General features: G+C 44.2%; 1 protein-coding gene across 3 annotated transcripts in view; it reads right to left on the reverse strand.

Annotated features, from left to right (window-relative positions):
* Positions 1-221: 221 nt before the first annotated feature.
* Positions 222-14026, reverse strand: part of LOC138285146 (sodium channel subunit beta-2-like) — a 144047-nt gene continuing 130242 nt past the window's right edge. The window contains exons 3-6 of one of the 3 annotated variants that reach the window (XM_069224731.1): positions 9451-9658; positions 8977-9030; positions 7777-7972; positions 222-4894 (exon numbers count right to left, since the gene is read on the reverse strand). In XM_069224731.1, the coding sequence (XP_069080832.1) occupies positions 4885-4894; positions 7777-7972; positions 8977-9030; positions 9451-9658 (468 nt within the window). In that variant the 3' untranslated portion in view covers positions 222-4884. The remainder of the gene's footprint in view (positions 4895-7776; positions 7973-8976; positions 9031-9450; positions 9659-14026) is intronic. The other 2 variants (XM_069224732.1, XM_069224734.1) reach the window with 2 other exon arrangements.

A 14026-nucleotide genomic window follows, 5' to 3' on the forward strand; every position in this document is an offset into this window, starting at 1 on the left:
ATTACAGCAGCCTCGTGTTCAAGAGAAGGGCTTTGAGCACCGGCACCTCTTAATTTACAAATTAAGCACTTGAGTAGAGGGCACAAACCAGACCAAACAGAGAGCTCCGCCATTCTGCACCCATAGTTCAATTTCTCTGTGCAGTGTAGTTAAATTAACTATTCCCAACAGCCCACCCTCAGCCAAAGTCCCCAACGGAAAATCCAAAAATGTACAAAGAATCAGGGTTCACCTCTCTTTATTGTGTTACAAGATTTTAACACCACCAGCCAGTCCCACAGAGGCCCAGCTCAAAGAGTGGCAACGCCATGAAAAAAAACACTCAACAATGTACAGAAGAGAACACAAGGTGACCAGTGAGAGTTGGACCACAGTAAGAAAGACGTACAAATATTCCAGCATCAAGCATTATGCGGTCGGGCCATCGTACACAGTATGGCCGAGATCTAGCATATAAAAATGCAATCAACATTTAAACTTATATACATTGAGTATGAGTTATACACTGCCAATCAGGGCTACCCCCATATATGAGACTGCAACATACCGAGCATGAGATTAGAAAATCCCTCTTTCCCATCCCTTCATAGAAACCTATTAAAAAAACAAAGTGTCAAAAAGTTGATCACCAGCTCTAAGCATGCTCTATCCTTTGGCCCCCAAAATAGAGGGTCTTCAAATAGGAACACTTTGCGCAGGCTACTTCAAAGAATCTCTGCTACAGCTTCTCCAGTTCACAAGTCTACTCCTAAAAGGGACGTACACTTCAAAATATATATCTGTGGTTCTTCAAAATGAACTTTTCATCTTGTAGCTTTTTCCCTCCTAAACGTTTTCTATCAATCATATTTACATTTTATATGAATTTCCTTTGTTACGTTGTCCTCGGTTTTGTAAACCCCCTTTGGTCAGACGTTACATCAAAGGATGCCTGGAAATTCGGTCAGGTGCAGCGGCAAAAGAGTAAATAAAAAACGATTTTTTAAAAACTTTCAGTTAACCAGAACCCGGATTAAAAACATTAATAGCAATGAATAACATATTTACGGTTTAAGCAAAATATGTGCCGACTTTAGACACCTGCCTACATTTGATAACACACATAATGGCGAGTAAGACACAAAAATTGGAGAAGATTAATTTTCTCCTAACTTGCAATGACGTTAAGGAGAGGAAATATATAATAGTTGTTTTGGGTTTCAAAATCAGGTACCTCTTGCAGATATGCCTATGAAGGATATTCTGGAAACTCTCAGCAACACGAGGTCTCCCTGGTCGATCTGGAAGTATGTATAGGGTTCTTTTGGCACAGCCCACCTTCTTGACGAAAGCCCCTTCTCAACCCTCCCGCTGCCATTGGTTTACCAAGCCTCCCCAGTATGGCAGTGAAAGATCTGGCTGGTGTCAGTAGTTCTACTAAACCAACTTGTGTTTTCTGTACATAGCTCTATATAGTACTTTAAATGGACAGGTACTCTCAGCTACTCTGGACAGTGAGTACCAGCAATTCTGTGATTCCATTGAAAGCACTGGTTGTATGTAAAGTGTGTGTAAATAGTACCTCGTGGCACAGAATGGGATGGGGGAAAAGAGGGAGGTCTAGAACACTACGGTGTAAACAGGGTTGTGACGGGAAAGTAATCTGCTGGTTGGAATTGGGGTTGGGTCAAGCGCCGTAGAACACAGCCGAGGGAGGGGGGGGGGGGGGCGGTGAGTCACGCACTGCAGGTATTGCTGATGAAGCCGTTCGGTCTCCATTGCTTGACAGTAAGCAGGCCTCACGTGCACTGATGGCCACGTATGTCACTCAAGCTCCAAACGTGTCCACGCCTTGTGCGCAGTTTTGGCTTTCGCGAACCCATTTCCATGAAAGGCAGTTGTACAGTTCACAGCAGACTTTGAGGTGGGTGCTGTCTCAAACATGTCTCGAGCGAGAGGGTCATACTGGCAATACATTTATAACTAATCTCCATATGCCTATTTGGCTCAGTGTTTTCCGCCCAAACATCCTTTGGCAGATGGGCAGCGGCTCGCGGGCTGTCATTTTTATACAAAATGCATTCAAATAATGAGGACATTCATTAAACAGAAAAACAGCTCCAAAATGGAAAATACTGTAAAATACAAAATGGCAGTAGTAGCCCTGAGCATGTTCGTCCGCCAAAAGCCCCATTTTTATATCCAAGCATCGCTCTTTGACATTATGAGAGGGCATATTAAGTGTGATGGCGTCCCTGGACTGCCATCGTTGCCCCCTGACCTGGAATCCCTCTTTCGCGCCCAAGCAGTATCTTCGAACACTACGCCCTCCGTAGGCTCCAATGAGAGGCCTCGGGGCTGTCCTTTGATTATTTACACATTTCTTACCCTGTCTGCATCACGAATTGACACACTATCCGCCTGAAAATTAAGATTTGTTGTGCATCTTTTGCAGTGTCTGGAGCTGGCATGAGCGTTTCTGCAGGGGCCAGCCCCATAATGCATTGCTTCTTGTGAAGTCAGAGCATGCTGAACTGGCACGAGGGATTTTCGCCTCTTAAGGCTCTATCCCTTGGCCTGACGCATGGGCAGAACCACTGAGTCCGAGCCCTGTGTTCTACCCCCTATTAATGATCTCAGGGCCTGCCTATGTGCCAGACCCCCAGTCTCTGCATTTGGTCCTACCTCTCCGAAGGTAAGCCCAGCAACGAGACCGAGCCCATGTTCCTGAACAATAGGCCAGATCTCTGGACATAACCTATAGACTACACCACTAGGCCCGATCCATAGGCCTGAACACTGCAGTCAACCAAACTCGTTGAATCGATGCCTAAAGCTTACCCTTGAGCTTGACCGACCCTTACAGCTCCAACCTGTAGCACAACCCCTTTTCCGACTTCTGAACCTGAACTCTTGGCACAACTTCTGGGCACCACCCCAGGGCCTGAACTTTGTGTTGTTTCTATCTCTGAGCCTGGCCTCTGTCCTGACACTTCAACCTTGATGCCACCGGACACACATCTAAACTTTCCATTTGACTCCTCTGGAGAGGGTTTACGAAAAAGTACAAAAATCTATTTTTTTCTAAAAAAAAATAAAAAAGAACGTGCATAACAAATAGAAAAAAAAACATTTCTGGTGAGAATGAGTTGGTTTCTTCAGGTTTGTGGCTGATATTTTTGTGAAGAAGAGGTGGCTGACTGACTGTTCTGCGGCTTTGCTGGTGAACGTGATGCACGGTCTTTGGAATTGGAAATGTTGCTGTGTATCATGAAATCCTATCCTCTCAAAGTGAAGCAGGTCAGCGTCACAGGTCACATCAGCTCACCTGAAGAGTGTGGCACAAATGGCAAATTTCAATACACACAAACGATAAGAAACAAAAAGGAATGGGAAAAAGTGCAAGACGTTTAAACTCGCCCTCAATCTAATTTGGGCTTTACAGCGTAAGTAGGAAGGATGTTGGATATTATGGTATGAGAGACACAGTGAGTTCTACCACAAACAGCTCGCTTTTTCGAACGGACACATTGGTGCCCAGCGTCTCCTATTTTGAGCAGCACAATGGGTGTGCTTGGATTCAAGGCCAATGATGATATATTTGGAACCATTAAAAATATTCTCAGCTTGGCCTGTGATGTATACCAGAGGGCCACAACTGGGACCATGGTCTATAGAGATTCGAGGTGGAGCTCCAAAGTTATGTCAATGAAAGGCTCAACTGGGCACCAGATTTCCACAATTCAGAATTTGGGAGAAAATAGTGGCAATTCAGCACTGGCTTCCTAAAGTCCATTCAATTTTAGGATTACTTCCGAGAGGTCAGGCAATCTTGGGCTGTTTTCCCAGAGCTTAAACAAAGTTAGGCTGGCTCCCTGGAACTCAGATAATGGTGCTATGTTTCCCTAAAGATAGACAATCTTAACTGGTTTCCTAGAGGTTGGAAAATCTTGTACTCATTTCCTAGAAGTCAGATGAGCTAGATACTGACAGTCGACTGCAGGCTCTCTAGAGTTCATGTAGTTGTATACTCTTTCCCTATCGGCCTTTAAAACCTAGATTGGTTACATACAGGGCAGATTCAATCAATCCAGGATTGGCTCCAAGAGGAATGGCACACATGCCATGCCCCCTAGAGCTGAGCCAGTGTTAGATTGTTTCCAAAGGGGTCAGGTAAAAATCTGGGCTGCTTTCTAGAAGGCAAGTAAGGCAGGTCCAGTTCTATAAATGTCAGGAAATGCTGAATGGCTCCCTGGAGGTCAAACACTCCAAGGTGGGATTCCTAGAGATCGTACAATCCATCATCCTACCACCCACGATGGGACAGCATCTCATATCCTCTCACACTACTGTGAACAGAAGTTCTCCAGAGGGTGCAAGCACCTCAGTTAAGCTTCACTATTGCTAGCAGCACAGAAACAACAGACATCTTCTCCCTTAGGCCACTGTCAGGCCAAAGGCATCGCCCTGCCTGAATGAGTGAGGCCTGGAACTTGGTGAATGGAGGAAGTTGATTTGATCTCATTTATACACAAATGCACAGAAGGCATTGTTGAGGCCCCTTACCTACAATATCTATCTGAAGACCCTAGAAGGCACCATGTCAAGATTGGAAAATGGTGTCCTGGTACTGGGATTTCATTACCAACCTCCACCCTCTCCGTCTGGAGCCTCCACAAAGCCTGCAGGGATCAAGACATGTGAAACGTCGTGCAAACTAAATAAAATGTACAATTTAAAACTATATATATGGGATGGAGAAGACACAACAACATCATGATGGCAGCACCAGCTGGGAAGCGAACAGTCCACCTTCCGAATATGCAGCAGCAATTCTCTGTTTATGCACACGTCCAGGTGGTCTTGACGTAGGACACCTCCTCGCTTCTTGAATTCTTGCTTTGACTATTGGCGCCTGGAGAAGGGTCAGAGAGAAAGAGATCAAAAGGCAGAAGCAAATAAAATCAGTGAACAAGGAGCACAAGTTACTGGAAAGACTTCAGGATATTGGGAACAGAAGGCTTTACACACTTTAGAGGCACAAGACATTGGGCAAAATGCATGGAGAGACAAAAGTGGACATAGTGTAGGAGTGGAGGGCATTAAACATGTAGTAGGGAGAGAGATGACACTGGCTCAACTTCTTAAGGGCTAATCTGTAGACATCACCTACGTGTAGACACCCACCACTTGCAGGCAACCCCGCAACCACATGCACATGTTCTGAATCAACAGTTCACACGGGTGTGAACACAGGGTGGCTTTATAGGGTGAGAGGGTTTCTGTTAACTGTATCCAGGTTGAGAGGATGTTCTGCATATGGAGTGTTGGATTTTCACTATGGTTGCAATCTATGACGACTTGGGGGATGCACACGCCCAGGGAGCGAGGTTGGACTTACTGACAAAAACAATGAGGTCTTGATGCTGGTTTTCTGTTGCCTCTGGCAGGCACATCATCACATCGACGGTACAGGTCTTATGAGCCTCTGCCCTTCCTGTGCCACCTACGGTGGTGCAGTCCTTCATTTGTGGTGCTACTGGATCCCATGCTTTACTACATGGCTACTGCCGTTTTAGAAACCAGGTGAGTGACTGTGCTGCTACTCATGGTGTGAGGAATGAGGACGGCTGCACTGGTGTAGTTATCGCATTTCTGAGCCTGATATGAGGAGAAGGTTGCTGAATCAGTGGCCACTACAGTCCTTTGGATGGGACATGGACTGTGCTTTCTTTCTCATTAAAAGTTCCCTGGTCTCTGCGGCTGCTTTTGTTGTTCATGGCCCTCATTTAGAGGGTTGGCTGATGGTGTAAACTAAAGTGAATTGGCAGGTCACCTGACAAGTCAAAGTTGTGATTCACCCACACCAGGTAGAGGTGGGTGAACTTGAATGTTTCAGTCGGAGCAGTACTAGCTGGTTCTGCCAGTGGAAACACTGACCTGCGAGTGATCCTCCACTGGGTGACTGTCACTAGATTTCCCTGCATAGACCGACAAAACAGATTGACGACAAAGATTACTTTAAACGAGATTTTCTTCAAAATCGCATACAGTTATTTTGTGCTGGGGAAATGTTCTGTGCATTGAAGATGCACAGAGAATTGTTCTGTGCATGGGAGAGGTATTGAGATTAGTTATATGTCCTCTGCATGATAGAACTGTAGACAAGGGTTCTCTGCATGAAAGAGATGTAGACAGGAGCTCTCTGAAAGATACAGATGAAGATAGACATTCTATGTGGTTATATGTGATTTAATGGAAAAATGATTTCATGAAATCGCTACTGAGAAACCATTTCATCTAATGGTTTAATGGACATTTTCAGGACGAATTGCATTTACCATTTCATAGAAACCAAATCATTGAAAGTCTTTTTTTTCGAAATTGGCTTCTGCTGGCTTATTTTTTAAGGTGTAAATGAAATTCTTGCAGATTTACTCTCAGAAACATTTGAAGGTATTTATTTCACTCCTTTATATCAAGGAACATTATTTCAAATGTATGTATTTTACATTGTCAAACAACTGCTTTGGATACTTTTAAATGTGCTGGATTCTCACCACCCCTGAACACCATCTCACTGGGCCCACTAAAATGTATTTCCAAGCATAAACTACACCCATCTCTGACCCTACCCCTTAAAGCCCTTCCACTCTAAACTATACCCATCTCTTAGCCTAAAACTCCGACACTGCAGCTTAACTCCATCTATTCCTGAACCCTAAAAACCCTTTCTACCCCTAAACTCCACATATCCCAGATCCCTGAAAATCCTGCACCACCCCTAAACTCCATTCATCCTTGAACCCTAATAAAAACCCTCACCACCTCTGCAAGCCACCCATTCACAACTCTTAAAAATCCCCACCACCCCTAAACTCCTGCATCCCTGAACCCTAAAAAACATTTTTTACAAATAAACTCCACCTGCCCCTGAATCCTTAAAACCTCACCACTCTAAACTCCACCCATTCACGAACACTAAAAACCCTTCACCACTCCACAACGCTACCCATCACTGAACCTTATAAACACTTAACAGCCCTAAACTCCCATTTGTAAAACCTAAAAAACACTCAACACCCATACACGCCATCTATCCCTGAACCTAAAAAACACTCAGCACCCTAAAATTCCACTCATTTGTGAACCATAAAAGATCATTACCACCCCAAACTCCACCCATGCCTGATCCCTAAAAACCCTCCCCACCCCTAAATTCCACCCACCTCTGAACCCTCAAAACCCTCACTACCCCTAATCTTCACCAGAAGGTGGGACTGGATGTTTCCTCAAAATGATTGTTCCTTTAAAATGTTTTAATTCATTTTCAGTTTATTTGTATTTCCTTAAAATTGCCTTTCCTTAAAACTGGATTTTCATGATTTGGTTTCCTTCAATGTGGTTTCTCAGTTTTTGTTTTTCCATTAATTCACATACATTAGTCCTATGCAGCGCATAAGTGTGGACAGACGTTCTGTGGAGGAAAGAAGTTACGGGAAGGACACCGGACCCTGCTTAGTGTCTGTGGTCAATGCAGGAAAGATGTATTTTGAGCAATGAATATATGCTTCATGCTGGGATGTGGAGAGGGCAAGGTGTACTAGGCCGCAGGAAGCTGTGGACAGTTGTACTGGCCAGGGGAGGTTTATTCTGGGCACTAGTGGTTGGTTCTGAATGGGGGAGAGTTTTTCACAGGGGTGCTGTGCTCTGGGAAGGGGAGAGGTGTGAGGAGGTGCCCTGTCTTGGGAATTTGTGTTCTGTGCAGGGTTGCTGTGTTCTGACAGAGGGTCATACTTAGAGCATTCTTCCAGGTTCCCTTCTCCGTCTGTCTTCCCTTCCTCGTCGGTTTTAGGGTCATCTGTGTTGAGCTTCTGCTGCTTTTTACGCCGAACACATTTCACAATGACAAGAATAAGAATCACCACAGCCAGGGTGCCTCCCACCGCGGCCCCCACAATCACCGCCACCGTGGAGTCCCGTTCTGGGGGTACTGCAGAAAGACAGGCTTGGGTTAGTCATGAGAGAGAGGCACACACTACACCGTATGAGGATGCAAAGCAGTGGAAGTCAAAAGACGAGAGAACAGAGGCACTGCAAGGGGAGAAAGGGGCGACCTCAGGGATATTGACTGCTTGACAGATTGGTTGATTTGACTATTTCTAGAGCGCACGATTCTCGAACGAGTCCTGGCGCTGGGGGATTCTGCTGAAACAAGTGCTAAAGAAACCCTGAAGGGCAAAACAACCATTACATTATGGTGTGTGGGGTAATTCGTGTTACCACATACATCGGAATTAAGAGTATTGCTACATAATGTCCACACGTCAAATCTGCCGACATTTTTGGGGGGGAACAATCTTTGGTAAATACCGGAACATGTAGACTTTGGAGTGCTATGTAACTAATAAATTATATCTAAGCAAAATGATTTTTATAGATAGGCTTGTGATAAATATCACATCAATTACTGGCCCACTCCATATGAGAGCCCTAAAGAAACGTTAAGTTTCCAGTTATTTACGAAAAATTATAAGCAATTAAATAGAACCTTTGCAGACCGTTCCAGGCTTTAGAAGTGAGATAGCTAACAGCTCGGCTGCCTAGCTGGAAGGCCTGACGGCAGGAATGCATTTAAGATTAGCAGATGTGGAAAACGAAGGGCAATTTTTAAAGTATTGATTGTTAAGCTGCATCTACCAGCAAAGGTTAATTTGTATTTAACCAGGGTCGGACTGGGACAGAAAACAGGTCCGGACACCAAAATAACAATGGCTCCCTTCAACGGCTTAGAAAGCTAAACAAGTGGTCCACGTTTGTAAATTGAGGCAGTTTGAATTGCTGAAAAAGTGTTTTGCGAAAGAAGAAAGGCAACATTGATTTGAGCTTGCGGCAATGTTTTTTTTTTATTATTTGGAAAATCAACAGTAGAAACCGGCGTAGCAAACCCTACAACAGGCTCTGATGAAACAGTTCAAAGCCGTCCAACATACTGACCTGTAAGAGAAGTCCTCCGGGCACTGCTTGGCTGCACTGGAGGCCAGTCCGACCCTGTAATCCAACAGAAAAATGGAGCTCACTGGACTTATTTGCCAGGAAGTGGTAGGCCTACTAGGTTTGTCTTTTGCAGGAAGTGAGGATCACTGGGTTTGTTTCTCACGATCAGTGTGGTTGGCTCAGCCTCAGCTTCAGCCGAATCTGACAGAAAGTGGGTTTTGATGAGCTTGCATCTGAGATGAAGTTTAGATTATGAGTTTGTATCCAAAAGGAATGGAATTTCCTTCTGCATTTGCCATTGTCACACTAGGGGTTTCCACACCACCTAACTACCAAGGCCCATCTGTCAGCGTTAAACTCTCCCCTAAATTCTGCTTTTGGATGTCATGCCTAGCAAAGAGTCTTCTCACAATCCTATCATCCTTCTGCCCTTGACGGTTGGGTTTAAGGGTGAAGAACAAATTAGATGCAAACCTTCTGTGACCACTCGAAGGAGAATCTTGCCAATGCCAGTATGGCGGTCTGGTGGATTTTTCACGTAGCAGCTGTATATCCCTTCGTCTTCCAGCTGCACATTGCGAATAGTAACAGAGACGTCATTCTTCTTTGTGTCCCCCGTGAACTCAATGGGCTTGAAACGCTCCAGCTTCAGATTAATGACCTTCCACCGGAAGGTGATGAACTGCGAAATTGGAAAGAAAGGATGAGAAATCAGATGGAAATCATGGGGCGCACACTGAAATACTGATAAAACTGGGGAAACCACAAATACACATGCTGGGTTAAAAACTGTAAACTGAGCCAAGAACCACAAATCAGAAACCGAGCGAAGGACAGGTGTAAAGACTCTGTCAACTGCTATAAATTCCCCGAGAGCATCCACAGGCACACATAGGGAGCCAAGAGCAGATGTGTGAACTGGTACAGATTTAGGGTCTGATTTAGACTTTGGTGGGTGGCCCGCCATCCTTCAGGGCGGCAGAGTTCTTTCCTACCAACACGGGCTTGAGTACTGTCTGCCATGTTTTCAGATCTATAACACCCCGGGTGAGACCACTGAGCCTTTAGGGAGGAGCTGCCATCACGGTGGTTCCTCAGAAGGCACTGGAAGTTTGGTGAGCTCCCAGCACGTTTCAGGCAGCAACTCACCAAACTTTCTTGTTTTCCAAAAACAAAGTTCCAAACTAGGAGTTTGCTGTGAAAAAACAAAGGGTGACTTTGCCTGTCACACTGGGAGTCTAATGAATGTGGGTCCAATGAGGAAGCATGCCACAAGTGGTACCTGTTGGTGAGGACCCAACAAATATATCCAAGTAATGTGGCGAGAGCACTAAAGCCCATATTTATACTTTTTAACGCTGGATTTGCGCCGCTTTTTAACGCAAAAGCGGCGCAAACTTACAAAATACAATTGTATTTTGTAAGTCTTCGCCGCTTTTGCATAAAAAAATTACGCAAATGCAGTGCTAAAAAAGTACAAATATGGCCCTAAGTTACCTGGGTGCTGCTTGCACACTCATCTGAGATGTTTGGAAGGTCACGCTTTTAATAGCAAAAAATGAGATTGAAGAGAGTTGGGTCTACCCTCTTCTGTGTATGTTTCCAGCACACTTCAGAATTAACAAGAAACGTGCTTTATTTGTGTTTAGCTAATTCTGATATATTTTGAGATGCTTGCAAAGTTAATTTAAATATCGACCTAGCAAGCCTCAACGTTTATTGACGGTGAGGCTCCGTCTATCTATAGAGGACTGACATGTTAAGAAAAAATATGTTAGTGTAAATGATTTGTTTATCTTTGATTCAATATTGTTAGCATTATTTGGGATAAAATCAGAGTAGACAACTCTCAGGGTCTCAGGTTTGATTTTCAAAAACAAACTCCCACTCTGGAGGTTTGTTCATGAAAAACAAAAAAGCCTGCAGAGCGGCCATGTAAACATGGCGGCCCCTCAGCAAACTTTCAGCGCCTCTGGAGGAGCTGCTGTGGCTCCTCTGAGGGCATAGAGATCTCTACAGCAGAAAGTCAAACTTTAAATATGGTGGCAGTAGTCCGGCCAGGGTGGCAGAGGTAATGGCTCCTGCCACTCTCAAAATGGCAGGCTGCCTGCTAAACGCTAAATCAGGCACTTGGAAGCGTATATAATGCAACTGTTATTATTAAGTATATTATTCTGTCACCCACTCTAATCTAGCTTGTGATACATGAAACCACAATACACGTATTTAACATTTTGATTTTAACGGTGGGGTGCTCAAAGTTCTGGAACTATCTATGCTCCACTTCCACTGCATGCGTCATTTGCGTTAACTGGTGAATGACTTGTCTCTTTCATGTATTCTAAAAAGGAAGGTTTTAGTTCAGGAGTTATTCTATTGTTTTGGATTCAGAATTCCACTGTAACTGGACAAAAGTTCAGTTAATAACGAGGAGCACTGTGAGAGAATCGTGTCCTGATACGCACTATTTGATCTCCTGCCGGCCAGCCCCAAGGATACCTGTAATAAGTACCGGAGGTGCATATACTGGTGGCTGTGGCCAGCATAGCAAATCAAACACAACTAAATAGGCCTGGTGGGGCAATGCCTAGAACTAGGAAACAAAACAGCAAGGCCAGTCTGTTAAGGAGGGGGCAGGTAATGGTGGACTGTGGTGTGTCGTGTTGCAAGGTCTAGGGCCAAGAGACCACATAGGTTGCCTCTTTTGCTGTCACGAGCCACACCCCACTAATAGCTGCGCCCCACTGACTGCTGTGCTTCATCTTCCACACATGAAGCCACCTCCTTCTGTGGAGCTATCGCTCCCCACAGCACATTCTCTTGCTCGTTTCTTGTACTCCTGCTGCTTGTGTTTCAGCCACCCGGATGCCCTGCAGTGTTGACTCCACCACTCAGCCCAGAGGCTGGTGGCAGGGCTACTTCTGGTCTGGTTGTGTCTGCCTCTGGCTATCACAATGGTCACTTACAGTCCACATGCCTCTGCCGCTGACGGGCCACAGTCCGAATTGTCTTCCTGGTTAGAAATGTTGAATTTCATTGGTTTCTGGTTTAAACCAGAGGTGTTTTAATCATTATTTCCAGGTTAAGCAGAAGTCCGAAAAGCACACATATAATTAAAAGAAAATCTTAAAATCCTTAGTAGCAGGGGAATTGGAGGTGAAAGACTGTTAGTTTTTGAGTGCAAGGAAGACTGCTAATGTTATATTGCCTAATCTGACATCTGGTAGAAGAAATTAGAAAAGTATTGGTGGGATTCCAGATTTATTATATTAATTGCAACGGAGTGCTGTGTATCATTATTGCCCAGAAAGACCATGATGGAAAACTAAATTAATTTGAGAAACTTTTATTATTAAATGTTTTCATTAATTATCCAATGTACTACTACTGATTAACAAGATAATTGTCAATTCAATTAAACAGTTGCTCACTCTTTTTTCTACTCCGTGTAATATACAAGTTGTCTGATTCCGTATTTTAAAATCTTTGTTAATTTGCAAGGTAATTGATTACAATAATATTTGTTTAGGAAAAAATAATACAATTTCGTTGAATAGACTGACAAGAGCTCAGGGGACCTGTGGACCACGAATCCCTGGCAGGTAGAGTCAATTGAAGTCCACTCTTCTCAAGCGAGGTGACCTTGGCCAACTATTCAACAGGGACACGCTTCTCTTAAACTACAGATATGTTCTTGACGAGTCACTGCTCACCTTTTAAGCCAAAGCTATAACTGTCTCTTGACTTCACTTCTAAGTCCTCTCCGTCTGTAACTTCTGAGAAAGTCTCAGATGTCATTTCTAAGGCACCCTTCATCTGCCGACCCCTGGGCTGCTTAGCATTTTTTATATATAAAAAAATTAGTACCAAGTGATCCTCCAGGGAGTTTTTCGAGACTGCAGCTTACAAACCTGCTCAGGTCCTTTCTGCCAGGGTTCCTGGCTTCTTAGTAAGGCTGTTAACATCACTTCTGTACCTCTCAAGGGGAACCACGTACAACACAGCAGGTCCATGACCATCCCAGACACTGTAGTAATCAACATCATGGGAAAGACTACAAATGACATCTTGAGTCTCACAATTGAAGTACTTACTCCCTGCACACCGCATGCGCTCAAGTCTACCACTTTGGGTGCATCACCCCAACTCCTGGATAAACAAATAATGTTGAGTCTTGAGAGTCGGGCACATCCTCCAGTGCTTGTGTGTCCCACATTGAATACATTACCTCACTTTTGTGAGTGTACCATCCCATCCTCTGGGTGTTCTGCTTTGAAGAAATAACTCTTTTAGATGTTTTACCCATAATCCCAGTGTTCTGAGTGTGTGCCCTCAGAATTTAAGGGTGTGATTCAAGTCAGTCCTTCTAGTTTTGAAGGTTTACTTGATTGGAACCAGTTCCTGGGTGCAAGAGACTTTGTGAGTTAGAGTAGAGTCATGTTCCGTTCACAGGGTGATAGACTTTGTCAACCTTAGCAAACTGCAAGAGTTTTCCGTGTGTATTCCCTGAGTGCCGGCGAGGTTCTTTTGGTGGGTGCCTAAACCTGGAACTTTAACAGACAATAAGTCAACGTGACAAGCAGAACCATCTTTCATTTTTACTCTTCGCTCAGTGTGGTTGAGTATTCCACACCTGGCACCATGTTCAGAGATTAACACCTGCCGAATAACGCTAGAGGGGTTACATTGAAAAAATAGAATTTTGAATTTGGCATACAAAGTATTATGTGAGAACGTTTAACCTCTGACGATCACATCTTATCTCAACCTAGGCCACACTCCTTTTCACACCTGGCACAACTACTGCAAACCATCAGAAAGGTTCCTGTGAGTCAGGAGGAACTCAGCAGTTTAAAGAAAAATATAGGCCCAAACTGCACAAGCTATGCAGAAAATAGATTGGCACAAAGATAATTCATTTGTAGGATGAAAGATAAGACAATTAGGGAATGTCCCTGCTTACAACTGCATCTTTGCCAAGAAAAAAATACCCCTGGGTAGATGCCTTGCATCTCACAGTACAATCCGACGGAAGATATCCTCCAACAAA

This window comes from Pleurodeles waltl, chromosome 3_1 (assembly GCF_031143425.1).
Source record: "Pleurodeles waltl isolate 20211129_DDA chromosome 3_1, aPleWal1.hap1.20221129, whole genome shotgun sequence".
Taxonomy (NCBI): domain Eukaryota; kingdom Metazoa; phylum Chordata; class Amphibia; order Caudata; family Salamandridae; genus Pleurodeles; species Pleurodeles waltl.